The sequence below is a fragment of the Macrobrachium nipponense genome, chromosome 48 (assembly GCF_015104395.2).
Source record: "Macrobrachium nipponense isolate FS-2020 chromosome 48, ASM1510439v2, whole genome shotgun sequence".
NCBI classification, from domain to species: Eukaryota; Metazoa; Arthropoda; class Malacostraca; order Decapoda; family Palaemonidae; genus Macrobrachium; species Macrobrachium nipponense.
This window is the reverse complement of record NC_087223.1, coordinates 6780881-6808564: the sequence shown is the minus strand read 5'-3', so window position 1 is coordinate 6808564 and position 27684 is coordinate 6780881. Positions and strand designations below refer to the sequence as shown.

Here is a 27684-nt window from a genome sequence, read left to right as displayed (position 1 = left end):
AAATCGCTGAATCTTTCTTAAACCCCACTTTACCTTCCAAAGCTTGCAACTCGCTCACTCTCTTGGCTGTTGCTAACGCAAAAAGGAATAAAGACTTTCTTGTTAAGTCCCTAAACGAAGCTGCGTGAGACGGTACGAATTTTTCCGACATTAGGAACTTGAGGACCACATCCAAGTTCCAGCTAGGCTTCTTGATTACATGTTCTTTCGTGGTCTCAAAAGACCTTATAAGGTCATGAAGATCTTTATTGTTTGTCAGATCTATTCCTCTATGTCGAAAAACTGAGGCCAGCATACTTCTGTAACCCTTCACTGTTGAAACTGCCAGGTTACAGTCTTTTCTCAAATATAGGAGAAAATCTGCGATTTCAGTTACAGAGGTACTGGAGGAGGATATTTTCTTTTCCTTACACCATCTTCTAAACAACTCCCACTTCGACTGATATACTTTAGAAGTGGAGACTCTTCTGGCTCTTGCAATAGCCTTCGCCACTTCTCGTGAAAAGCCCCTTGCTCTGACAAGTCCTTCGACAGTCTGAAGGCGGTCAGACTTAGAGCGGGGAGGTTTTTGTGAAACCTGTCGAAGTGGGGTTGTTTGAGAAGATCGTTCCTTAGTGGAAGCGATCTTGGAAAATCCACTAACCAACTCCAGCACCTCTGTGAAACCAATCGAGAGCCGGCCAAAAGGGAGCGATGAGGGTCATTCTTGTTCCTTCCGAGCAAGCGAACTTCCTCAACACTTCTCCTACTATCTTGAAAGGAGGGAAGGCGTACGCGTCCAAGCCCGTCCAATCTAGCAGAAAGCTGTCTACTGCTATGCTTGAGGATCCGAGATCGGGGAGCAATAGGTTTCTAATCTGTGATTCTTGTTGGTCGCGAACAGGTCTATATTGGGCCTTCCCCCACAGATGCCAAAGTTGTTGGCAAATCTGAGGATTGAGAGTCCATTCCGTGGGTAGGACTTGTTCTTTTCTGCTTAACAGATCTGCCCGGACATTTTTCTCTCCCTGCACAAACCTTGTGAGGAGAGAGATCTTCCTTTCCTGTGCCCAAATCAGCAGATCCTTTGCTGATTCGTACAGGGAAAGGAATGCGTCCCCCCTTGCTTCTTTATATAAGCGAGGGCTGTTGTGTTGTCCGAGTGAATCTGAATCCCCAGACCTGAGACCTGTTTCCTCGAAATGAACCAAAGCTAGATGAATGGCTGTTAGCTCTTTCTTGTTGATGTGCCAGGACACTTGTTCTCCTTCCCAAATGCCTGACACTTCTTGCGAACCTAGGGTCGCTCCCCACCCTGAATCTGAGGCGTCTGCAAACAAACGCTAGGCGCGGGTTCTTCTGTAAGCGAAGGGAGATTCCTTTGCTTAGTTTCTGTGGATCTAACCACCAACGGATATTCTCCTTGATCCGTTTCGAGATTGGAAAAGTCTCTCCCAGATTGTTGGACTTCCAATCCCACTTCTCCTTCAGATAAAATTGAAGGGGTCGTAGGTGAAGTCTTCCTAAGGAAACGAACTGTTCCATCGAGGAGAGGGTCCCCAGCAAGCTCATCCATTCCCTCGCGGAACAATGTTCTTTCCTTAAGAAGACTGACACCTTTTCTAGGCAGCGTTCTCTCCTTTCTGCGAAGGATACGCTAGAAAATCCCGAGAATCCATCTGAATCCCCAGATAGACAATACTTTGCTGGGGAGTCAGCATGGATTTCTCGTGATTTACAAAAAGTCCTAAGGACTTTGTCAACTTTAGAGTAACTAAAAGGTCCTCCAGACATTTTTTCTCCGATTGGGCTCTTATTAGCCAATCGTCCAGATATAACGAGATCCTGATCCCTTCCAGATGTAGCCAATAAGCTACATTCTTCATGATGTCCGTAAAGACTTGAGGGGCAGTCGAAAGTCCGAAGCACATCGCTCGGAACTGGAACACTTTCCCTTGGAACATGAACCTCAGATACTTCCTTGCTGCCGGATGAATTGGCACATGGAAATACGCATCCTGAAGGTCCAGGGACACCATCCAGTCCCCTGGACGAAGAGCAGATAGAACAGAGGAAGACGTCTCCATTGAAAATTTCTTCTTCAAGACAAAGAAATTCAGGGCACTGACGTCTAGAACTGGTCTCCATCCCCCCGATGCTTTCGGTACCAGGAATAGCCGATTGTAGAATCCTGGAGACTGGAGATCTTGAACCAGTTCTACCGCTTCCTTGGAAATCATCTGTTCCACTACTTGCAACATAGCAAGCTTTCGGACCGGATCCGAGTATCTGGCGGTCAACTCCCTTGGAGTTGTCGTCAAGGGAGGATTCTCCCTGAAGGGGATCAAGTATCCTTTTTTCAGGATAGAGAGGGACCAGGAGTCCGCTCCCTTCTGCGCCCAGACTTTGGCAAAGTGGAGTAGCCTGGCGCCTACTTTCGTCTGGAGGACTTGCTGTTCATCTAGACTTCCCGAAGGACCTTCTAGATGGTCTACTCTTTCTCTCTGGTCTTCGACCTCTAAGAGGGGGCTCTAGAAGAGGAGGCCCTCGAAAGGGCTGAACAAAAGAGGGTCTCTCTTTCTTCTCTATCGGCACTGCCGGCCTAAACTTTCTTGGCTCTGCAGTGCGTGAGGAGATCTTGAGTTGCCTTCTCCGTAAGAGATTTCGAAACCTCTCTAACCGTCTCTTGTGGAAAAAGGTGCGGGGATAAAGGAGCAAAAAGAAGAGATGTCCTTTGTAAGGGTGATACTGCTCTTGCTAAGAAAGAGCTAAAGACAGATCTCTTCTTCAATACTCCGTTCCAAAAAGAGAGGCAACTTCCCACAGAACCGTCCATGACCGCTCTGTCCAGGCAAGCCAGGACGCTCGAAAGTTCCTCCATGGAAACAAAGTCCGTGTCCTGAGCTCTCTTCGCTAATGCTCCTAAAGCCCCAGTCCATAAAGTTGAAGACTTCTAGGGTTTTTAAAGAGGCCCTTTAGAAGGTGGTCCAGCTCACACATGCCCAAGTCGCCTTAGCAGACAGCAACGACTTCCTCCTAGCAGAGTCCACTAAGGAAGCAAAATCCGCATCCGCGGAAGAAGGCAGAACCTAACCCCATCGGCTCTTTGGTCTCGTACCACCTTCCTGGTTTGCCTGTTAACTTGGAAGGAGGGCAGGGAAAAAACTGTCTTGCCCGCTTCCCTTCTGGAAGTCAACCACTCTGAAAAAGTTTTCAATGCCTTTTTCATACAAAGAGCGGGGCGCATCTTAAACGAAGGAAGACGATTTGAGAGCTTTAGTGCTGGACATCAACGATCCTGGTGAAGGAGGGTCCGCAGGATGAAGGGAGTCTCCGAACTCCTTTAGCAGCAAAAGAGAAAGTCTCTTGTAGTCCGAAACTGCTACATTCTACAGGCTCTTCGTCTTCCGATACCTTGTCCAACTGATCTACAGAAGGAGGATCGTTTTGGAGTGATCTGGCTCTTCCCGGGAGAAGAACTCCTTTCCCGAGAAGGGGAGCGCTGAACATTAGCACTCCTATACGAAGAAGTGAGGCTCCTGTCTGTCGGAAACACTCTTGTGCCTACTAGACTCTTGTTGTCTAGGTTCGTCGGGTTCGTGGCGCTTGCTAGGCTCCTGGCGTCCTGAATTCAGGGCTCTTGAAAAGATCCCCGCGTCCTGATTCCTGAAGCTTAACAGGCTCTTGGCGCCCTAACACTTGACGCCTAACGTACTCCTGGCGTCCTGTTTTCTGGCGTCCTAACTCCTGGCGCCCTGACTCCTGACGCCCTGACTCCTGGCGTCTCCCTGACTCCTTGGCGCCCTGACTCCCTGGCGCCCTCGACTCCTGCGTTCCTGGCTCATAGGGTGCCTGATTCCTGCCTTCGTAGCAGATCCTTACGTCGTGATCCAGAGTTCTAAGAGGCTCTTGACGTCCTTTCTTGCGTCTTGCTGCCTCTTTGCGCCTGTCTGGCTCCTGGTCCTGAAGACCCAAGGGATCCTGATACCTAAATCGAGTTTCCCGGTTCCTTGCACCTAAACCGATCGAGACTTCTGCTCGATGCGCTGTGTCTAAGAGGGCGCTTCGGGGAAGACAGCCTATAGGGCGAAAGGGCTCTTCTCTCAGGAGAACAACTCATATCCGACGAGTCTCTCGACGAAGGCGATAAACGTCCTGGAGATCGTGAGAGTTCTCTCCTATACGAAGAAGGACGCTTAGCGAACTCTTAACAGGGAGCGAGACATCCTTCCTCCTTGTAGAGTCCTTAGCAAAAGAGCCTACGAGCGAAGCTAATTGCTCTTGCAGATTAACCAAAAACTTCTTAGTCGGATCCTGAAGAGCAGGCTCCTCTTGTCTAGTCTTCTTAGGGTCCCGAAGGCCAATCCTCTGGGAAAACGCTCTGGGCTGGAGTCAGCAGCGTCTCCTTTAGACGCCCTTCCGGCTCTCTTCAAAGGGCGCAACGGGAGGCCGAACTCCATCCTCGTCTAGGAGAGGAAAGTCTGAGGCCGAAAAACACTCCTTTAGGACGCCTTTTCTTGCGGCAATCCGAGGCAGCCTGGGACTTAACAACAGGATCTGCCGAAGGGACGCCTGACCGTTGGGGATGTTCTGCATCCTCCCTGCGGCTTTCGACATTCCTCCTCCCCTCCCCTGGTCCTGGGAGTTTGGGAAGAGGTCTAGGCCTAGAGCAATGAGGAACCGGTCAGACGCCCCCTCCACTGCACTGGGGACACTGCACAAGTCACTATCACCACTCTTACCTTGGTTTAGAGCTCGTAGCTGAGCTTGAAGTTTCTTAATTGAAGCTTTTACATTTTCCCTCTCTGACGAAGAATCTTTGGATTCAGAACAGGGAGAAGCAGCTGAGGCTAAGGGAAAAAAAATTGTTAGATGGAGAGTTAATTTCTTGTTCTAAGGATGAGCAAGATCTACTAGATGACTAGCTGAAGCCTTCCTCACTCTATCTCTCTCGCTTCCTAACATATGATGATAATTCCTTCCATTCAAGCTCCGTAAGGTTCTCGCATTCCACACAGGTGTTAATAAAAGAACATTCATTCTCCCTGCATTTAGCGCAAATACTATGCGGATCCAATGCCGATTTAGGCAGCCTAACCTTACAGTCTTCCCTACTGCAAACTCTAAACATAGGTGAAGCCTTAGCGTCAGACAATCGTGAAAGAGTAGTCAAAACCAAAGTCGAAAAACAGTCCACAATAAGCGTATGCCAAGCCAGAGAAAAAACAGAATACGTCACCAAAAAAAACCAATCCAAATTCTCGGCAAACGAGTTGAAATCCAAGATGGAGGAACGAACAATAGGTGTTGTCCGTTTCAAACCGACAGAGAAATTATGGCTTAGAAAACGGGAATAGTTCCAGACCCCGTCCACCCCAGCGGTCGGGAATGGTGGATCACCTGACCTACCTGTCGCGTGTGCCGCGAGTTTTGAAATTCTGTCGGGACGACCGAGTCTATAGCTAAGTATATCTGCTGGGTAAGTTACTTGTACAAAAATTCCCTGATCAGTTAAAACCTAGGTTGATTGCATTTTTAAGGGCTGTAAGAAACACTATGAAGAAATAAGAGTGGTGACCAAAATAACCTCACCTATTCTACTATGACGAAACCTAAAGTTGGACCTCATACAAGGGTAGTGCCATCACTGCACTTCAAACGGTGCACTGTAGGCATCACTTAAGGTTTTTTGTAGCATCCCTTCGGCACCTCGTTGTAACCCCCTTCATTTCTTTTAACTGTAATGCCATTCATATTTCCTTTTTTCCATCTTACTTTCCACCCTCTCCTAACAATTGTTCCACAATGCAATGGCAAGGTTTTCTTTCTATTACATCTTTCAACCCTTTCCACTGTCAGTTTCCCTTTCAGCACTAAATGACCTTGTATGTTCCAGCGCTTGGCCTTTGGGCTAAAGTTTTAATGTAAAATTCAGGTCAAAGGCCAAGCACTGGAACCTACGAGGTCAATCAGCGCTAAAAGGGAAATCAAGAGTACAACTTTTAAAAGTTGCACTATGACAAAAACTGTTTGGAGAGAGTCAAAAGTAAGATGGAAGGAAGAGAATATGAACAGAGACACGTACTACTCCCTTATGGGGAGAATCTAAACTTGTCCTAGATAACCTTGCCGCATACATCCACATCCTTTGTTGTTTTGTTGTTGTTTTTTTTTTTATTAAACTGGCCTTATGCCAGCATGGGCTCTTGCTCAAAGAGCAGCCCATAGCCACAAATTTGGTAAATCTGTCTCACAGACATGTGCCAAGAAGTGTCTCAATGTATTGTATACTGGATAGCTCTCACAAACTAATATAGTAAAGTAATACTACTTATTACAGATATTTGATGACACTTTATTGAACACAAAATTAAATAAATTTCAAAGTAAAGAACACAGGTATAGCTATGCTGAATAATGTTCAGTTTCAAAATATCAACTGTAGAATTTTCCTTGATTTATCAAGATGCCACATAGAAAACTTACTGTAATAAAAAAAAGACCAAGTTTATTCAAAAGATGAAGTACGTACTCATAGTCATGGCAATAAAAGTTGAACAAGACTTACTGAAAAAGGACGGAAGTAAGGAGCATCCGTTTCTAGCAAAATTCTGTCTAGAGGAACGTGTTGTACTACCTCCCGAACTAGTCTTGCCCTCTTGTTCGACTGCAAGATTAATCCTGTGAAGCCCAAGTACGAGTTGGAAAATGTGTTCAACCATTCCTCGGCTTCTTCCAACTGTCAGTGAAGCAGTGACGATGAATCAGGTGATCCTTGGGTACAAACTGAAAAAGTTGAAGCACTGTTATGTCACTGGAAAAGATATAGAACAACTTATATCTTGAAAAGGAGCCCACTAGCTACTATGGGGGTCTGATTTCCTATCACTCAAAGAGATTTACAGAACATTTTCCAATTTTGAAAGTAGCCCCTCATTTACTAAATCCATTGTCAGTCTGGCCTTCTCATAAATAACAAAGACCCTCCAGTAAACCCCACACATGAAAATTTTCAGCTAAGCTCAAGTCCACTTCACACATCATTTTATCTAAGGGAGCATCATGACACATCCCTAGTCAAGTTGGTCATGAAGATTATCTGCTAAATCCATGGCCCACCCACCTATCATTCATCTATTTACGCAAGAAAGAAGGAAACGATAAAAGAAAAACCTTATGGATATTATTTTCATCAGCACTTTTTCTATACTAAATGTCCTTACAGCTAAACAGATTAGTGTGGTATATAGAAGAGGTTTAAAGAAAAAAAGGAATATATGAGAGAGAGAGAGAGATTCATACCAGGACACAGCTACAAATATACTTCAAACACGACATACAAAAGAATCCTGATATTTAGAAAGTTTTCAATCCTCCACCCAAAAAAAAGAAGAGGGGAACCCCCCTCCCTTCGCTTTCCAACCACCTCCATCTAAACTTTGACACCCCCCCTCAATAAAAAAAAAAAAAAAAAAAAAATCAGCTAAATGAAAATGCAGTCCTTCCCCACTTTGGGGACGTGGGAAAACCAGGCGACAATATTCCCAGGAAATAAGCACACAAAAACAAGGAAAGATTGAGAATTGAGAAGAATTTGGTAAAAGGAAAGGAGAAAATAAAGAGAAATAAAGGAAAAATAAAAAATGAAAAGGAACAGATAATAAACAATGAAGGGAGAGAAAGAAAATGTAAAATAATTTACAAAGAAATAAAATTAAATTAGAAAATAACATCAGAATAAAACCAGCTTGGCAACTTTTAATGTCTATTTTTTTTATAAATGGTATCATAGATTTATAAAACAACACAATATATGATGCCTATTATTATATGATACGTAACTTGGAACCACTAAATCATTTACACAAAAGGACAGCAGGACACTCTATGTCCTTATACAGTTATAAAAAAGATTAAATCTTGCCATTGCAAAGATGCAACTCTGCAGTACAGCCCCCACAGATGAGATACAGCTTTCGTAAATTAGATATACATATTTGGACAGGCTCAGACAAGAATAATTTAGCAAAATTACAATTAAGTTACAATAAAATATATAAATACATACTTAATGTAGTAGCGGGTAGCGGGGCCTTGGATCGGCTCCTCTGTAGACGAGGGATATTGAGGAAGGGAGAATCTAAATGGCAAGGGACCTCTGGTAGTGGTTTCCACTCGCCCCAGATACCATACCGACACCTTTATTAAAGGTGAGCGAGCCAGTTTACTCTGGCATTACTATTTTAGTTTTTCTCTGGTAATTATAGCAATATTTTACCTTAGAAATGAACACTAAAGGAAGCATTTCACGGAGCGACACAGGCTGAGCCCAGAAATAGATTTTTCCTTCGTCAAAATCCCTTTTTTAAATACTTAGCTCTCCATTATATATGGCTTTTACTATCACGCCAGCAGGAGTTTGGCAGATGAGTATCCTTCTTCTATCTATAAACTTCCTCCATCCCCCCTCCAAGGGACTAATAGGTACAGCCACTTTTAGCCAGCAGTCTACTTCTGTCCACTCTGAATGTGGGGAGGCAGGGAGGGGCAATTTATATAATGGAGAGGTAAGTATATTTAGAAAATAAATCTTAAATTAAGTATTTATATTTTTTAGATGAACCTTACCTCTCCATCATAAAGCTGATTTCCACATTTGAAACAGGAGGTGGGCAAAGTGAAAATCAGCAAACCCTTAAAGGCTACTTAGCAACAAAATATTGTATAAAATATGTTTGTTTTACTGAGTGAATTCAATCCATAGGCTCTTAATGTTGCCTTAGGAGGATTGTCACTCAGGTACAAGATCCTCAACATGAAGATGGTTGAGGTCCCTTTGGAGAATGCTCCCTTCAGCAGAAGAAGGTTGGGGTTACTATGCCAAAACCCTGCTGAGTCAATGAGGAAGACAAAAGGACTAACATAGGTAGCTTAGCACCTTCGGAAGACCGTCACGTCCAGTCAACAGGGAACGAGGGAGTGGGACACAAAGTGCCTAGGACAAGGCAATAAAAAGCAGGGGTGCTGACCCTTCATCCAACGTGGGAAACAACCCAACCTTACCTAAACTGTCGTGATGGTCAGTGCAAAAGTAAACCACTAATAGAAAAAAAAAATTACAGTGAACCTCTGTATTCACAGGGGATGCATTCCAAAACATCGACCCCTGTGCTTAGCTAAAATCTACGAATACTTAAAACCCCTTAGAACTTTTTGATATTTTCAGATACAAGAAAAACCTTCTAAAATTGCTTATACCTGAATATTTGAATAGTTTTATCACAAAAAGTGCATTTGCTCATGAAATTGATAAGAAAATATAAATTTTCATAAAAATGATATTGTTAAACTACAATAAAGTTTTGTACATACTTACCTGGCAGATATATACTTAGCTATAGTCTCCGACGTTCCCCGACAGAAATTTCAAATCTCGCGGCACACGCGACAGGTAGGTCAGGTGGTCTACCTTACCCGCCGCTGGGTGGCGGATGTACGAACCACTCCCGTAAGCTTGTCAGTTTTTTCTCATTTTTCTCTTCCACCTGTCTCCTGAGGGAGCTGGGTGGGCCATTAATCGTATATACCTGCCAGGTAAGTATGTACAAAACGTTTATTGTAGTTTAACAATATCATTTTTTGTACATGAACTTCCCTGACAGATATATACTTAGCTGATTGGCACCCTTGGTGGAGGGTAAGAGACAGCTCAATAATACAGGTAAGACGGAAACAACTAATGTTGTAGGATATAAAAACCTTGGTTCTCACCTTTTCAGGATGAAGACTTCATAGATACTATCTCTGAGTCCTGCATTGCCTGGAGAGCTACAGCTAGGACGTGACCTGATGCTGAAAGACTCTCGGATCTACCACTGGGATATGTGATCCCCTATTGTGGTAGAATCCAAGTCGGAATGCTGTTAGAGGGACCTTGTCCGCTTACCTAAACAGATCCTTTACCAACTTACCTCTGCAAGGAGTGGGGGGTTGGACCAAAACCCACCAGACCACCATAACCAAAATACAAAGGGTTAATATTACGACAAAAAGAGGTGCCTCCTGCAACCTCTTTCAGACAACCAAAAAACAACAATATAAAATAGGGTAACATATAAAAAATTTACACAGGATAAGTTTCAGCTCCCTGCCCCAGCACCGAATCCGCCGATACGAAAGGACCCAAGGGGCGAAGCATTTATCATATGTGATTTTTACATCACGTAGGTAGTGGTTTTTGCGAAAAAAACCGATTGGCATCTCCAAAAAAGTCGCCTCCATCAAGTTCCGCACAGACATATTTTTTCTGAATCGCAGCGAAGTTGCGATGGGCTCTCACCTCAAGAGCTTTCACTTTCAGTAGTCTAAACTGATCTTCCTTACAGGCAACATGTGCCTCTGTAATAAGGCTTCTCAGAAAAAAGGAAAGAGCATTCTTCGACATGGGCCGAGTGGGGTCCTTTACGGAGCACCAAAGTACATCTTGATTTAGCCTTAGTTGTTCCTTCCTCTTAAGGAAATACTTTGTCATAATTCTCATAGGGCAAAGAGTTCTTTCAGGCTCTTTCCCCTACTAGAAAAGATAAACTAGAACTTCAAAGCTCCTGGGGCCAAGGGCGTGATGGGTTTTCATTCTTGCAAGGAAACTTGGAAGAAACGAACATACCATAGAATCTTCCTTAAACCCTACATTGCCCTCAATAGCTTGGAGCTCACTCACTCTTTTAGCTGTAGCTAGGGCCAAAAGGAAGATAGCCTTCTTCGTCAAGTCCTTGAAAGAGGCTAAGCCAGGAGGTTCGAATCTAGACGATCCAAGGAATTGTAGGACTACGTCTAGATTCCAGTTCGTACTACATGAGGACGCTTAATGGTTTCAAATGATCTAATAAGATCATGCAGGTCCTTATCATCGGATATATTTAAGCCTCTATGCCGAAATACCGCCGCCAACATACTGCGGTATCCTTAATAGTTGACACAACCAGATGACATTCTTCTTTGAGGAAAATAAGGAAATCCGCAATTTGGGTCACAGAGGTACTGGAAGAGGAAATGTTCTTCCTCTTGCACCAACGTCTGAAGACATCCACTTTGACTGGTATACACGCAAGGTGGAAGGTCTCCTCGCTCTTGCGATTGCTTTAGCAGCTGCTGCTGAAAGCCTTTCGCTCTGACCAAACTTTGGACAGTCTGAAACCAGTCAGACTGAGAGCGAGAGATTTTTGTGGTACCTGTCGAAGTGGGGTTGTCCTGAGTAGATCGCTCCTTAGCGGGAGCGATCTTGGAAGGTCCACCAACCATTCCAGTACCTCTGTGAACCATTCTTGGGCCGGCCAAAAGGGAGCGATTAAGGTCATTCTCGTTGAATCGGACTCTACGAACTTCTTGATAGTTAGCCCCAGGATCTTGAAGGGGGGGGGAAACGCGTAGACGTCGAGTCCGTTCCAGTCTAGAAGAAGAGCATCTATTGTACTATGCCTCTGGATCCGATATCGGAGAGCAGTAAGGATCCAGCCTCTTGTTCTTTGACGTGGCAAAGAGGTCTATGTGTGGCCTGCCCCATAACTTCCACAGGCTCTGGCATACATCCAGATGATCGGGTCCCACCTCTGTGGGAAAAGGACCTGATCTTTCCTGCTGAGGAAGATCGCTCTTACATTCCTTTTTCTCCCTGCACGAACCTGGTGAGAAGCTTGATTCCTCTTTCTTCTGCCCACAGAAGAAGGTCTCTTGCTGTCTCGTACAGGGAGAAGGAATGCGTCCCCCCCTGTTTCCTGATGTATGCCAGAGCTGTAGTGTTGTCCGCGTTGACCTGCACTACCGATCTTCTGACTTTGGGCTCGAAAGCCTTCAGAGCCAACCACACAGCCATCAACTCCTTTCTGTTGATGTGCCAGGCTACCTGGTCCCCCACCCAGGTACCTGACACTTCGTTTATTCGGTTGGTTCCCAGAGTTGCACCCCACCCCATGTCCGACGCGTCGGAGAACAACACCAGGTTGGGGGTCTGTGATTGAAGAGACAGTCCCTTCGCAAAGAGGTTGGGATCTGTCCACCATAAGAGATGTTTCTTGATGTCCTGGGATAACGACAGGGAGAACGTCAAATCCTGAGAACGACGACTCCAATTCCGATGAAGAAAGAATTGAGCGGTCTCAGGTGCAACCTTCCTAGGGAAACGAATTGTTCCAGAGAGGAGAGTGTCCCCAGCAGACTCATCCACTCCCTCACTGTGCATACTTCTTTCCCTAAGAAGGTTGTTACTCTCTCGAATCCTCGGGCTATCCTTTCCTGCGAGGGAAAAGCCCGAAAACTCAGAGAGTTCATCTGTATCCCGAGATACACACACTCTTGCTCGGGAATTAGTGATGACTTCCTTGAAATTGACGAGAAGTCCCAAAGCCTTCGTCAATTCTAAAGTTACTTGTAAGTCCTTCAAACAACGATCTTCTGAATTGGTGGCCCTTATTAGCCAATCGTCGAGGTACATGGATATCCTCACCCCTTTCAAATGAAGCCATTGAGCCACATTCCTCAAAATCCCCGTGACACTTGAGGGCCGTCGAGAGGCCGAAACACAGAGCCCTGAACTGAAAAATTTTCCCCCCCATCATGAATCTGAGAAACTTCCTCGAGGAAGGATGGATCGGTACGTGGAAGTAAGCGTCCTGAAAATCCAAGGAAACCATCCAGTCCCCTGGACGAAGCGCTGCCAAGCACTGATGAAGGCGTTCCATCGTGAACTTCTTCTTTTCTACGAAGAAGTTCAGGGCGCTTACATCAACACCGGTCTCCATCCCCCTGAGGACTTCGGAACTAGGAAAAGGCGGTTGTAGAAGCCCGATGAATGATGGTCTGTCACTAGTTCGATAGCCCCCTTCTCCAGCATCTGATCTACTGCTAGATGGAGAGCTTGATTCATGATGGGTCTCTGTACCTGGCCGTCAGTTTCCCTTGGGATGGTCGTCAAGGGAGGTCCTTTCGACGAAAGGGATGAGGTAACCTCTCCTCAAAATAGAAAGGGTCCAAGGATCCGCCCCTTTTTGGGCCCAGACTTCTGCAACTCTAAGAGTCTGGCGCCCACCGTTGTTTGTTTTTTGAAGGACTTGCAAGTTATTTGGGGCTTTAACAGACTTGGCGAAAGTCTTACCCCTTCTTGAAGGTCTACGACCTCTAAACGTAGAGGTTCTTGATGAAGATGCCCCTCGAAAGGGTTCTCGAACACTTGCCTTTTCCTTCTTAGCCTTGGTAGAAAGGAAGGGCGAGGTTTTCTTGCCGACTGTGCCAAAAGGTCCTGGGTGGCTTTGGCCGAAAGTGACCTCGAAATGTCCTGCACTCGATTTTTGTTTTTCGGGAACAACTGAGTAGACAGAGGAGCAAACAGCAAAGAAGACCTCTGAGCATGGGAGACCGACTTCGTTAAGAAGGAACAGTAAACCGACCTCTTCTTCACGATGCCGGCCCCATAAAGGGAGGCGATTTCACTCGCTCCGTCTCTTACTGACTTGTCCATACAAGACAAAACACACATAAGATCATCTGGTGAAATTGACTCTGGCACTTCAATTTTCTTGGCTAGGACTCCCAACGACCAATCAAGGAAGTTAAATACTTCTAGCACTCTAAACATACCTTTGGAGCAAATGATCCAATTCGTTCATTGCCCAAGTCGTCTTAGCAGAGTTAAGGGCAGTTCTCCTTGTCGAATCTACCAGTGCCGAAAAATCCGAATCAGCCGAAGACGGTAGACCCAATCCTAAGGGCTCTCCTGTTTCGTACCAGAAAAACCAGCGCGTCCTGATAACTTCGAAGGAGGAAAAGCGAACATCGTTTTCCCCGCTTCTTCTTTGGAAGCCATCCAGGAACCAAAACTCCTCAGTGGCCTTCTTCATAGAAAGAGTTGGCTTCATCCTCACACAAGAAGAACTCTTCGTGTCTTCGCCGTTGAAAAAAGTGAGTGAGGAGAAGGAGGAGCCGTAGGCGTAAGGGAATCCCCAAAAACTAGTAAAAGTAGCTCTGTAGCTTCTTGTAAGAAGAGACAGCAGCAGAAGTGTTCGGTTCCTCATCCGAACCCTTCTAGGACGTCTTGTGAGGCGAGCGCGGAAGATCCTTAGGTGACGAAGGGATCCTAGCAGGAGTTGAGCGAGAGGTTGGAGAACGCCCTCTCTTAGAAGAGTTCACATCCACTGGAGAACGATGAGAAGATCTGGGAAGTATACGATGAGACTCCCTCTTCGAGGTATACGGAATCTTCAGCCGAAGGAGAGGTAAGGGTCTCCTACTCCGAGAATTCTCGGAAACATCCGCAGGGCGCTTACGAGGAGGCAGCGCCATACTATACTCTATGCACCTATCCTGGGGGCGAGCGGCTGCCAGGAGAAGAGCGCCTATCGAGAGCAGAGCGCTTGCGCGGCTCTCCATACCTGTCCAGTTGCGTACGATCAACGGAAGTTCGACTGGAAGGCGAAATGCGCCTACTAGGAGAATGCTGCTTGCGAGACTCTTGAGTCTAACAAGAGGGTAACATTCAGGAGAAGGGCGCTTCAAAACTAACGAGCGCTACTTGGAGAAGGGCGCTTCCGGGATTCCTGGTGCCTACCAAGAGACAAACGTCAGGAGAAGTGCGCCCTAGAAGCGGGAGCGCCTACTACGGAGAGGGCGCTTGAAAGACTCTTGTTGTCTGCCCTTAGGAGAATAATCAGGAGTATGACGCCTTAAAAAAGAAAGACGAGCGCCTACTAGGAGAGCTATGTGCAGTAGGCTCTTGGCGCCTACCCTGCGGGGAGCGGCTAACAGTAGGCCGTCTATCATGCACACGACTCCTACCAGACTCTAGATGCCTGTCAGGAGAGAAGTCACGATCCGATACTCGAGGAGTGACATCTGGAAGAAGAACGACCTTACTTGTATAAGGGCGCCTTCTATAATCTTGAGGCTGCTGAGGAGAAGTCTCACGCGAGGGAGTTGAAGAAAATCGCGTGATGAGCAGGTGCAGTGCGCTTACCGGAAGCGGGAATCCAATCTGGAGAAAAAACTTCTTTCTCCATAGAGCGTCCTACCGATGTTTGGCGCCTTGAAATTGAAAGAGAGCCAGGCGAGCCGAGGGCGCTCACGCGAGTGAGGGCGCTCCCGCGAGCGAGGGCGCTCACGCGAGCCCCCACCTTCATACGAAACCTCCCCATATGAAGGAGAACGATCCTCTGAAGAGCGGCGCCTAGATCTCTTGATCGGAAGAGAAACGTCCTTCTTCCTACGTGATCTAACTGCTAGAGAGTCTGCTAGCGCCGTGATCTGAGCTTGAAGTCCCGCGAGTACTCTCGTAGGAGAATCTTCTAATTCTCCTCGGAAGCAGGCGCGAGCGCGGAGCGCGAGAAGAAGAACGATCACAGGATTTCTTGTGTTTCTTCGCCTCCACCGACGATTCTTCTTCCGGGAAAACCTCCGGACTAGAAGCCAAAGGACTGCAGGAGCCTTCCAAGCCCTCTTCAACGGCGCGACGCATCCGGGGAGTTCCAACCTCTCTTCGGAGAGGGAGACGACGAAGAGGAGAAGCATTGGCGTAGGAGTCCTCTTCTTGTAGCGATCCGAGGCAGCCTGGGAGCGTACTTCAGGATCTGCCGAGGGGACGCCTGACCGGTGGGGGCTCTCCCTAGCCCTCCTGCGGCTTTCGACTTTCCTACTCCACTGGAACTGGAGTCTGGAAGAGGTCTAGGCCTAGAGGCACTAAGGAGCCGGTCAGACGCACCCTCCACAACACTGGGGACACTGCACTGATCACTAACACTCTCCTTACCTTCCAACTGACGAATCTTTCTGATCCACAGAACGATTCTTGGCTTTCAGAGCTGCCGCCTCCGAAGGCGAATCTCCGGCTTCGGTGCGGGAGCCGGGGCTGCAACTTGGGAAGAAGGTTCTAATTCTACGTTAGTACTATTAGGATCCACATCCAACTCACTCATTCTAGATCTGCTAGAAACTTCTAGAGGAAGCCTTACGCCACTCTATCACGTTCCAACTTCCTAACATAAGAAGAGAGAGCCTTATTACTTCTTCATTCAATCCCTTACATTCACTACAAGGGTTAGCAAACGCACAATCATTCCCCCTGCATTTCATGCAAACCGTGTGGGGGTCTACCGAAGCTTTCGGCAACCTCACCTTACATCCTTCATTCACGCAAACCCTAAACAACACCGAAGTTTTAACTACCGATTCTAGATCAGACATCGTTAAAGAAAATCAAACTCAAAATCAACCGGTCCACAATCAGCGTATGCCAAGCCAAACAAAGCGAATACGTCACCAAAAGAAGTCCAAATTAAACTCCAGGCAAGCGAGAATCGAAAAACTATCGAGAGGAACCGACAACAGTTGTTATCGTTCCCGCGACAGAGAAAAATCTGACAAGCTTACGGGAGTGGTTCGTACATCCGCCACCCAGCGGCGGGTAAGGTAGAACCACCTGACCTACCTGTCGCGTGTGCCGCGAGATTTGAAATTCTGTCGGGAACGTCGGAGACTATAGCTAAGTATATATCTGTCAGGGAAGTTCATGTACAAAATTTATTATTTGGATACTTACCTACTGTTAAATTAGCTATATCTTTCCGGCCGCTTAGGCGAGTCGGCATTCAAACAAACAAAAAATCGAATGACTACCGGATGACTGTCTAGTTTACCTGTTCTCCACCAGGTGTGTTTTGAATGTTTTAGCTCTTGTCAGAATTCTCCTTGACAGCCCACTAAGTTGTGGGGAGGCTGGGTGGGTCTACTTTAACAGTAGGTAAGTATCCAAATAATAAATTTTATTATGAAAATTTATATTATTTGAGATGAATCTTAACTACTGTTAAATTAACTGATTCCCACATTAAGAAGAGGATGGTGGGTAGTGCAGCTAGACAAAATTCCGCTCAGCCATTCAAGCTAAAGGTTTCTTATACGAAACCCAAAACATTCTCACCTGATCTGGAATCCTTGGTGGATTTTACTACCACCAGAAGTTGGATTCCATTCAGGGAGCAAGGCTCTCATACGTATGCAGCAAAGAGTAGCCTTGCGGAGAAAACCGCTTCGATTCAGCCACCATGAAATGCAACCCGTATGAGGGACCCCTGTGCCTGGGTCCAAAAGCCCTATCAAACGAGTCACTTAAAATGAATACCTTTACTACAATACGTATAAAGGTACACTCCTATACAAAATTTGTACCTTCACGCTCCCCAGAATATCAAAACCCCGGGATTTAAACAAAAGAGCCTAAAGAATTGCTCTTTTTTGGTTCAGGAAAAGACTACCCACTACTAGTAGCGGATTAAGGGCTTTACTGTTTTCAAACACAATTCTGTATACTTAAGGCAGTGATCAGGCAAAAACTGAATTGTACTTCTACTGTGACACATCAATCCTATTCTGGAGCAACAAATCGACTTAACATTAAATGAAGTTGCAACTGCTGCTCACATTATGAATGTTTAACTTCAATAAGGTAGAAGATATGGAGCTAGTTCTCATACACTAGCCTATCCATTATGTCACAGAGGACCTTGTGTTCCTTGACAAAGTTTCTAAAAATCATAACACAACAGGTTAACTTTGCCTCTTCCAGGCTTAACCTTCACAAATACATTCTAGGTTTTCTAAAACCACAAAACAAAAGGTTGAATTTTTGCCTCTTCCAGGCTAACCTTTGACCACATCTGTTTTTCTTAAAACCACAAAACCAAAGGTTAATTTTGCCTCTTCCAGCATTTACCTTTGACAAAGATGTTCAAGGTCTCTAAAAGGATGATAAAAATGTTCTAGGTTTAACCTTTAAACTAAATGCCCAACAGGATAGAGAAGTTTCCTCTTCTGCTGCCCCCCCACAAGAGGTTAGATTGGAATTCTTACAGGGAACTGTAAAGCATAGCCTTAACATCACCCTCAGCTCTAAGGCAGATAAAGTTTAGTCCCGCATCTAAACTCCAGAGAGAGACTGATATAGAGATGAAGGGGCTTCAATCTCAACACCTTACAGTGCTGGTCCTCAGCAAGATCTAAAAGTACTTGATGCAATACAGGAAAATACGTATGGAACGATAACTTGGATGTAGACAGTGAAAAGTCTTATCTCCTCTAAACAGAAAACATTGACGTCTACAAGGCTCCAGTGCTGAAAATTCCTCCAGAATGGTACCCTCAGCAACCACACACACAACCTGCTTCTGACCCAGGCCATGGCAGTTTAAATTAAGGACAGATCCTATGATAACTTGAAAATCTTATTATTGGGAGGGGACATTCTAACCTCTCCAAGCAGTTAAGGAGATGCCTACGTCAATGGAACTGTATGGAATTGTGTAGTAAAGTTGATTTCTTCTCAACGGAATTATGAGACATCTACCAAGAGCATTGGAAATTCTGAAAAGTTTTGCCCTGAGGCTACAAGGGCTCTACAGGAGAATAAGCAATTCTTGAACATGAAATTGCTCAATAGAATTCAGAGTAGATACAAGGGGCAGGACTATGAGTCTGAATTAGGCAAAATTTAAGGAAACATCCACTGCTCAAGCCTGAGGGCCAACAAAGTAGTAGTAATCATTCGGCTGTCCCTGTTCATCTACATGCTAGGAAGCTAAATGAGTGTTCCTTAAATCCACCCAAGTGCCAAACTCATGGATGTCAGGGCCCTTGTAGGCAGTTGTTCATCCTGAATCCCCAATTGCTAAAGCACTGTCCTTCCACAGGATGGATGATCAAACCAATATGTTGTTTCATTTCACTCAAAGCAGCAAACTTCCCACAAAGACTTTGTTTCTGACCGGGAATAAACCTGCTAAGCATCCTGATGTCTTTCCATTGCCCTGACATCTAAAAAGTTTTACCAGGTGTAGTTGACCATTCTATGTTGCATGAAAGGTTAATGACACTAGTTAAACTCTGCGGTGCAAGACAGAGGGAAAAGACCAAAACTTGGACTTAGGTTTAAGAACCAAATGGACGATTCCTGGTTAAAGCCCCTCCTACAGTCCTAGAGCCAAAGTTGGGTATGGATTACTTACAAATTTAATTAAAGTTATTTGTAAGTCATAATTCTTACGCTGAAACCATACATTAATTGAGCATGATTATCTGAAAATAACCCATACGGCCATGTTTCCTAATGAGGAAAAGCCCTTACCATATAGGAAGTTTCTTTCCGGTCTAAAATCTTCAAGCAGCACATGCCTATTCATCTTGACCGACAAGCATGCATAATTAAATATCATCCCCATAGATAAGAATGGGGATATAAAGAATTAACAATATAGTGCATAGAAATTGGGCCAGAAGAAGCAACAGGTCCTTGGCCTTTGGAATACTGTTGACAGAGTGGGCTAACTTGAATAACTGATTCAGTAGAAGTGTCTTGCTCATAAAGTCAACACCATCTACCAATGGGCAACAAGTCCCTGACATAACTTACAGAGGGCTGCACACTTACCCAAAGTGGACAGAACAGCAATACCTTCTAGTAAAAACCCTTTGAAGGAACTTGCATGACTGGATGTATGGTAAGTGGAATGAATACATTCTGCATGTGTACCACAAGTCTGACCATTCTTTGGAAAGGCACTAAAACCATGCTAGAAAACCAACAAGTATATGGGCAGACACTTACTGTTATTCAGTCTCCAAATGTCCAAGAATATCTCCAATTACTTATGGGTGTCTTCCTAAAGAATTACTCTTGGACCATCATTCCCTCTATGTACAATCCCCTACTAAAAGAGACTTATAAGAGATCTCTGCTGAAGACAAGGGAAGCTATAAGAAGGACAATAAACCAGTGGAGGACAGTCACAAAAAATCACAACTGCCCTTCACCGTCTCTACCATATAACATGCTGGTCCCAAGTCTCTCCATTTATGTTAGGAGGCTGCAACTGTCCATATCCCAGAACCTGAATCTGCACTTATCCCCGAAAGGTATAAAATAAGACTACCAATAGATAATCCCAAACTGCATAATCAGACAGGAAGCGAAAGTGTTCTCACTTCTTCCAAACAGAGTCAGTATAAGCATGAGGACATTACCCTGCAGCATCAGAAAAGAGTTACAGTGGACCCCCCGTATTCGCGTTCTCCGGATTCGCGGACTCACACATTCGCGGATTTCTCTCGGGAACGTTTCCCCGCATTATTCACAGAAAATTCGCGCATTCGCGGTATTTTTCTATGAGAAATATCCACAAATTCCTGGTTTTTGTGATCAATTTCATCATAAAATGCACTTTTTGTAATAAAACTATTAAAAATGATATTGTAATGATACAATTAAGTTTGTTCATACTTACCTGGCAAATATATATATAGCTGATAATTTCCGACGACCGACAGAATTTAAAACTTACGACACACGTAGTGGGAGTCAGGTGGTTAGTACCCATTCCCGCCGCTGGGAGGCGGGTATCAGGAACCATTCCCATTTTCTATTCATAATTTTTATTTCCACTGTCTCCTGAGGGGAGGTGGGCGGGTAATTAATTATATATATCTGCCAGGTAAGTATGAACAAACTTAATTGTATCATTACAATATCATTTTGTTCATGCAACTTACCTGTCAGATATATATATAGCTGAATCCCACCTTTGGTGGTGGGAGAGACAGAATAGAGGATTTAGGAAACACATATATGCAGATATTTGATATCTTGGTTCCTTACCTGTTAGCATAGCTGGCTTCGTGATTACTGCCACGTAAGTCTGCTTGTGCTGCTAGAGTTGCCAGCAAGGTAGAGACCTATGAAGCTGGTGCACTCCAGATGATCTGTCAACAGGGGCGAGACCACGACGTGACTAGACCATGGACCATACTAATGAGGGCAACGAGACAAAAATACCACCACCTGGCTTAGTTTACCAAAGGTATCCCACTTAACTAAGCTAATGGAAGGGAGACCCGCCCCAGGCGGTCACCCCCACAACCATAAAACACAAGTTCCCAAAAACCCCCCTAATCCCTAAAGGATAGGATGAGTGTTAACCTCCTGCCCCCAAAACAGTGTCTGCAGCAATGTATGGTCCGAGGGAGAAGCAATTTTCATATGTCACTTTCACCTCCCGCAGGTATGTGAGCGAACACCGAATTGCTTCTCCAAAATGTGGCATTCAAATATCTTTGAGCGCCATATTTTTGTGAAAAGCTACCGAAGTAGCAATAGCTCTCACCTCGTGAGCTTTCACTTTCAGAAGCTTCAAATCACTATCACTGCACTTATCATGAGCTTCTTTAATCGTACTTCTGATGAAGAACGCCAGTGCGTTTTTCGACATAGGAATATCAGGCTTCCTCACTGAACACCACAAAATTGTCAGACGAACCTCTGCAAGCTTTAGTTCTCTGCAGATAGAACTTTAGAGCCCTGACAGGACACAGGAATCTCTCACGTTCATTTCCCACTATTTCTGACAACCCTTTGATTTCAAAGGTCCTCGGCCACGGGTTGGAAGGATTCTCGTTCTTTGCTAAGAACGTGGGACTTAAAGAACAAATCGCATTACTGTCTGAAAACCCAATCTGCTTGCTAATGGCCTGGATTTCGCTAACCCTCTTCGCCGTCGCCAGAGCGGTTAGGAAGATCGTTTTCTTCGTCAGATTCCTGAAAGAAACTGAATGAAGCGGTTCGAAGTGACTCGACATCAAAAATTTGAGCACCACATCCAAGTTCCACGAGGGTACTTTAGGCTGGATGACCTTCTTAGTCTCGAAAGATCTAATGAGATCATGAATGTCTCTATTATTGATTCAAATCGAGTCCTCTGTGCCTGAAGACTACAGAAAGCACGCTCCTGTAGCCTTTAATAGTTGGAACAGCCAACTTCACTTCCTCTCTCAGATAAAGAAGGAAGTCAGCTATCTGGCTCACAGAGGTTGTGGTGGAGGAAATGCCCTTCTTCCTGCACCAGGATCTGAAGACAGCCCACTTCGATTGGTACAGAGCGATTGAGGAGGGCCTCCTTGCGGTGGCAATCGCCTTCGCCACAGGTCTTGAAAAACCCTCGCTCTGGCCACTTCTTGATAGTCTGAACGCAGTCAGACTCAGAGCGGGGAGGTTTTTGTGGTACCTCTCGAAGTGGGGCTGTCTGAGTAGATCTTTTCCTTAAGGGCAGAGTCCTCGGAAAGTCTACCAGGAAGGACATCACCTCTGTGAACCAGTCGGCTGCCGGCCAGAAGGGGGCGATGAGTGTCATCCTCGCTCCTTCCGATGCCGCGAACTTCCTCATCACTTCCCCGAGGATCTTGAGCGGGGGAAAAGCGTATATGTCTAGACCCGACCAACTCCAAAGTAGGGCGTCTACTGCGACTGCTCCCGGGTCCAGAACTGGGGAGCAATACAGCTGAAGTCTTTTCGTCCTGGAAGTTGCGAAGACATCCACCTGCGGACAACCCCACAGGTCCCACAGCGACTGGCAAACCTCTTGGTGAAGGGTCCACTCTGTCGGCAACAGCTGTCCTCGTCGACTGAGAAGGTCCGCTCGAACATTCTGTACTCCTGACACGAACCTTGTCAGGATAGTGACTTCTTGCGCTTTCGCCCATAAAAGGAGTTCCTTTGCGATGGCAAACAGAGAAGGCGAGTGAGTTCCCCCTTGATTTCTTAGGTATGCCAGTGCTGTGGTGTTGTCCGAGTTGATCTGAATGACTTTGCCGGATATTTCTTCCTGGAAGAACCTGAGAGCCAGGTAAATCGCTGACAGCTCTTTCAGATTGATGTGCCAGGGCACCTGTTCCCCTCTCCAGGTGCCCGACACTTCTTTCCCTCCTAGTGTTGCTCCCCAACCCGTGACGACGCGTCGGAAAACAACACTAGGTCGGGGTTCCGAAGTTTGAGGGAGAGCCCTTCTGCGAGCTTCCGTGGATCTGACCACCAACTTAGGTGATCCTTCACCTCTCTCGTTAAACACAAGATCGCCTCCTTCCAGATCTTGCTTGTTCTTCCAACTGTTGGCTAGGAAGAATTGAAGAGGTCTGAGGTGCAGCCTTCCAGAGAAACAAACTTCTCCAGTGAGGAAATGGTCCCCAGCAAACTCAATCCATTCCCTCAACCGAGCATTTTGTTTCCTTCCCCAGAAAGGTGGCCCACTTTTTCCAAGCATTGAAGTTGTCGCCCCTGGGACGGAAAGCCGAAAAGCACTGAGTCCATCTGAATCCCCAGATAGACTAAAGATTGAGAAGGAGTCAAATGCGACTTTTCGAGGTTTACCAGAAGCCCCAGGGACTTTGCTAACGACATGGTCGTGTGCAGGTCCTCCAGACACTGGTCTCGCGATGAAGCTCGAATAAGCCAGTCGTCTAGGTAGAGAGAGATCCTTATATTCTCCAGATGAAGCAGCCTTGCCACATTCTTCATCAGAATGGTGAAAACCATCGCGCTGTGGTCAGACCGAAGCAAAGTGCCCTGAATTGGAATACCTTCCCCTTCATGGACAAATCGCAGGTATTTCCTTGATTGGGGATGGATGGGGACGTGAAAATACGCGTCTTGGAGGTCTAGTGAGACCATCCAATCCCCCGGTCTCAGCTGACAGCACAGATTGAGGCGTCTCCATCTTGAATTTCTTCTTTATGACGAAGAGGTTTAGGCTGCTGACATCGAGGACGGGTCGCCACCCCCCCGAATGTTTTCGGCACCAGGTACAGACGGTTGTCAAAATCCTGGAGATTCCAGGTCGAAGACCTGTTCCACCGCTTGCTTCTCGATCATTTGTTCCAGCAGATCGAAAAGCACTTTCTGTTTCTCTCCTCGATAAGAGGGAGACAAATCCTTTGGTGTTGTGGATAGCGGGGGTGACTTCAAGAACGGGATCCTGTACCCTTTCCTCACAACATCCTAGCGACCAAGGGTCGGCATCTCTCTCCTTCCCAGGCTTTCGCGAACAGAAGAAGCCTGGCTCCTACCGGCGTCTGAAGGACTTCCAAATCACTTCCTACTCTTTGACGGAGCAGGGGTTTTTCCTCTGGAAGAGCCTCTTCCTCGGGAGGCTTGTTTTCGAGGAAGATCCAGCACGAAAAGGGCTTCGGTTTCTTGGTAAACGAAACTCCAGAAGATGAAGCAGCTGCTGGTCTTCTAGAAGACTGAGCCAGAAGATCTTGCGTTGGCCTTCTCCTGAAGGCTCGATGCTATGTCCTTAACCATAGTCTGGGGGAATAGATTGGTCTGAAAACGGAGCGAAAAGCAAGTCCGCCTTTTGCGCTGGAGAGACGGATTTGGCTGCGAACGTTACAGAAGAGTGCTCTCTTCTTGAGAATCCCCGAGCTAAAGTGAGTAGCCAACTCCTCAGAACCATCCCTGACGGCCTTGTCCATACAAGAAAGTACACTGGACAGCTCCCCAGACTAATAGTATCAGAACTCCTTGACCTGGCATCCAAAACTCCAAGACACCAGTCGAGAAAGTTGAAGACCTCTAGAGTCCTGAAGAGGCCTTTTAGATGGAAGTCGAACTCGTTATGGGTCCAAGTGACTTTTGATGAAGACAGGGAAGGGCTCTTCTGGAGGCGTCCACGATGCTCCCGAAATCACCCCTGAGCAGAGGCTGGTAGTTTAACTCCTAACGTCCTCTCCCGTCTCATACCACATGCCTCCTTTACCGCAGAGTCTTGATGGCGGTAAAGCCAAAGAGGACTTTCCTGAGGCTTTCCTCTCTCCTATCCACTCATGGACTTTCCGGAACGCTTGCTTCGTGGAAAGCGACTTCTTCATTTTAACGAACCCCGATGCCTTCGATGCTTTAAAAGAAGAAAATTGAGAAGGGGGAGTACGAGGGGCTTCCGGTTGGAAATGTTTCTCAAAACTCCACGACTGCAGAAGACGCATCAAAAACTTAATAGTTCTGATGAGACAGGAACTGGCTGCTGCTCTTCCTCTGCTTCGACTAAATTATCGCTAACTCCTTCCTCAGAAACTGGAGAAGTAGGAGGAAACTCTGAAGAAAAATGACTAACAGGTAGGGTTCCTTCTTCCACCTGAACTTGCGTTGGTGAGGAACTGGCGTCCACCAGCGCGCACTTGGGCGTCCAAAATCAACGTTTGGCGCCGGACAGGTGCGCTCGACATCTACAAAAACACTCCTGGCGTCCACTGGCGCACACCGAGCGTCCACTAGTGCACGCTTGGCGTCCGCTGGCGCGCGCCGAGCGGCCGCCAGCGCGCGGCTGCCGTCCACTGGTGCACGTTTATCAACCACAGGTGCGCGTTTGGCGGCAACGGAAGCGCGCTCCACTTGCACGGAAGCGCGCTCAGCGTCCACCGCTCGCTTGCGAACATTCGAAGACTTGCGAGCGGGAGATATCTCATCCTGAGAGCGAGAAACGAACTTCTCACCTCCTCTAGAGAGCTGCTGGGGAGCAGAACGAACTCTAGAGGGAGACTCGAACGAAGAGAGAGGCGAGCGAGGAGAAAGAGAAGGTCTTGACTTCTTCACAGGAAGCTTCTCATCCTTTCTACGACGCGGAAGAGACTCTCTAGAAGCAAGAGCGTCCTGAAGTTGCTGCTGCAGTGACTGAATCATCCTCTTGGTTGGCGAAACTTCCTGCTCCGGGGAGGGACTGATCCTGTGAGCAGGAGAGCGGCGAGGGGACGCCTCCCTCCTCCTCCCAGGTACGGCCTCCTCCCGAGCTCTAGCGCGACTGTATCGCTCGCACGAACTACCCGAGTCCAAGTCCGAAGACTCTCTACGCCTTTTCTGCGGCGGAAAAGCAGCGAACGCACTGTCAGGAGAAGATCGCAGATTCGGAGAGCTATGACGTGAAGCGTCAACAACACGCGCCGTCCTTTTCAGCGGACGGGAAGCACCGCGAGAACTCCACCCTTTACGTGGGGATGAAGCCTCCGATGACGAAAAACACTCCTTGAGGAGACGTGCACGCGCACGCTCCCTGGCAGTCTGGGGATTTTCATCAGTAACTGCCGAAGGCACGCCAGATCGGTGGGGGTTCCTTGTAAACCCTCCTTCGGCTTTCGACATGCTCCCTCCCCAGGTCCTGGGAGTCAAGCAGAGGTCCAGGCCTAGAGGCGAAACGAGGCCGATCTGACGCACCCTCCACTACACAAGGGGTATCACTGCACTTCTGCACATCACTTTTGCTCTCAAGAGCCAACACTTTCGATTCTAAATTACGAATCGACTCCAAAATTAAGGACAAAGTATTACTCTCTACTGACACTGCTTCAGGGCCCGGAGGCAACACTACAGGGTTAGGAGCATTAACAGAAGGAGGGTGAACAGGAGAAACATTAATTTCTTGCACACCTGAAACACTCCTGGAGGAAGACCTCCTTAACCTATCCTTTTCAAGTTTCCTAAGATAGGTATCATACACCTTCCACTCAGAATCTGTTAATCCTTCGCACTCCTTGCAACGGCTTTCATACACACATTCATGCTCCCTGCAACTCTTACATACCGTATGTGGGTCTACTGAAGCTTTCAGTAGCCTACCTCTACAATCAGTCCTAGAGCAAAATCTAGCGCTAGCTGTACTAGACCCTGACATATTATCCAAGAGAAATCCAAACCAAAATCAAATCAATCCACTAATAACGTGTGCCTAGCCACCGATCCAAGTCAATTAATCCAAAAAAGAACCAAAAGGGATACTCAAGTAGCAAAAAGTTTCCAAATCCAGACGGAGGTGCTGTAAACAGATGTTCACAACACCGGCGACAGAAAAATTATGAATAGAAAATGGAATGGTTCCTGATACCCGCCTCCCAGCGCGGGAATGGGTTACTAACCACCTGACTCCCCCACTACGTGTGTCGTAAGTTTTAAATTCTGTCGGTCGTCGGAAATTATCAGCTATACTATATATCTGACAGGTAAGTTGCATGAACAAAAAACCAAGTATGAACATTTTTAGTGGTTTTTCTTAAGTTTTAACTAACAAAATAGGCTGTTTTTAGCACTTTTATAGGGGTTCCAAACATTCGCGGATTCTAACTATTCACGGGGGGGGGGTCTGGTACGCATCCCCCGCGAATACGGGGGGAACACTGTACTTGTTTTAGTTACTTGTTTCCTTGCTAAAACTCCCGCTGGGTTGGCGTCTCCACCTCTCTAAGAAGTCGCCGAGACGAGGCAACATATATAAAATGTAATAACTCAAGCAGACTGAAAATCCATCAGCATGTCTGTCAGTCTCGAGTTCATTTCCCCACAGGAAAGAGAAAGAAAGCGAACCTCCTATTAAAGACGGTTAAAGGACCAATAAGCGTTGTACGGCAAAAGCCGGCCTTCGGCTCTCCATGACTAAAAGACAAGACGACAAGCCAAGGCAGACAAAGGGAGATTGTGTCTGAGGAAGAGAAAAGTTACGAAATGCTCTCAAATTGGAGAAAGCATAGGTTCTTTTCTCCATTATTTAGAATGCGCCAAAATACGCTAACTAAGACAATTAAGATATATTCTCTATGTGGCCTCTATCCTCAACAAAATGAGGATACAGCAAGGCGTATTGTGGCAACAAACGCCGACAGGCCCAAACGAGTTCCTCAAACTCCATTCAAACTCTTCTTCCGTCAGCGGGCGACGGGAGGAGACAGCTGCCGACAGGAGGTAAACAAAGAGCTTAAAGGATTGCTCTTTCTCTGCAACCCTTGGCAACAAAAAGCGACACTTGTCGATAAGAGGTGACAACAGCTGAGTGCTGTATCGAATCCACGACGACTCATTGAGAA

At 46.3% G+C, this 27684-nt stretch overlaps 1 protein-coding gene across 1 annotated transcript in view; it reads right to left on the bottom strand.

Moving 5' to 3' along the window:
- The window catches only part of LOC135205014 (uncharacterized), a 50446-nt gene that overhangs the window by 2366 nt on the left and 20396 nt on the right, over window positions 1-27684 (bottom strand). Inside the window, 2 exon segments of the mRNA XM_064235257.1 lie at window positions 6548-6714; window positions 6717-6765. Coding sequence (XP_064091327.1) covers window positions 6548-6714; window positions 6717-6765 — 216 coding nt within the window.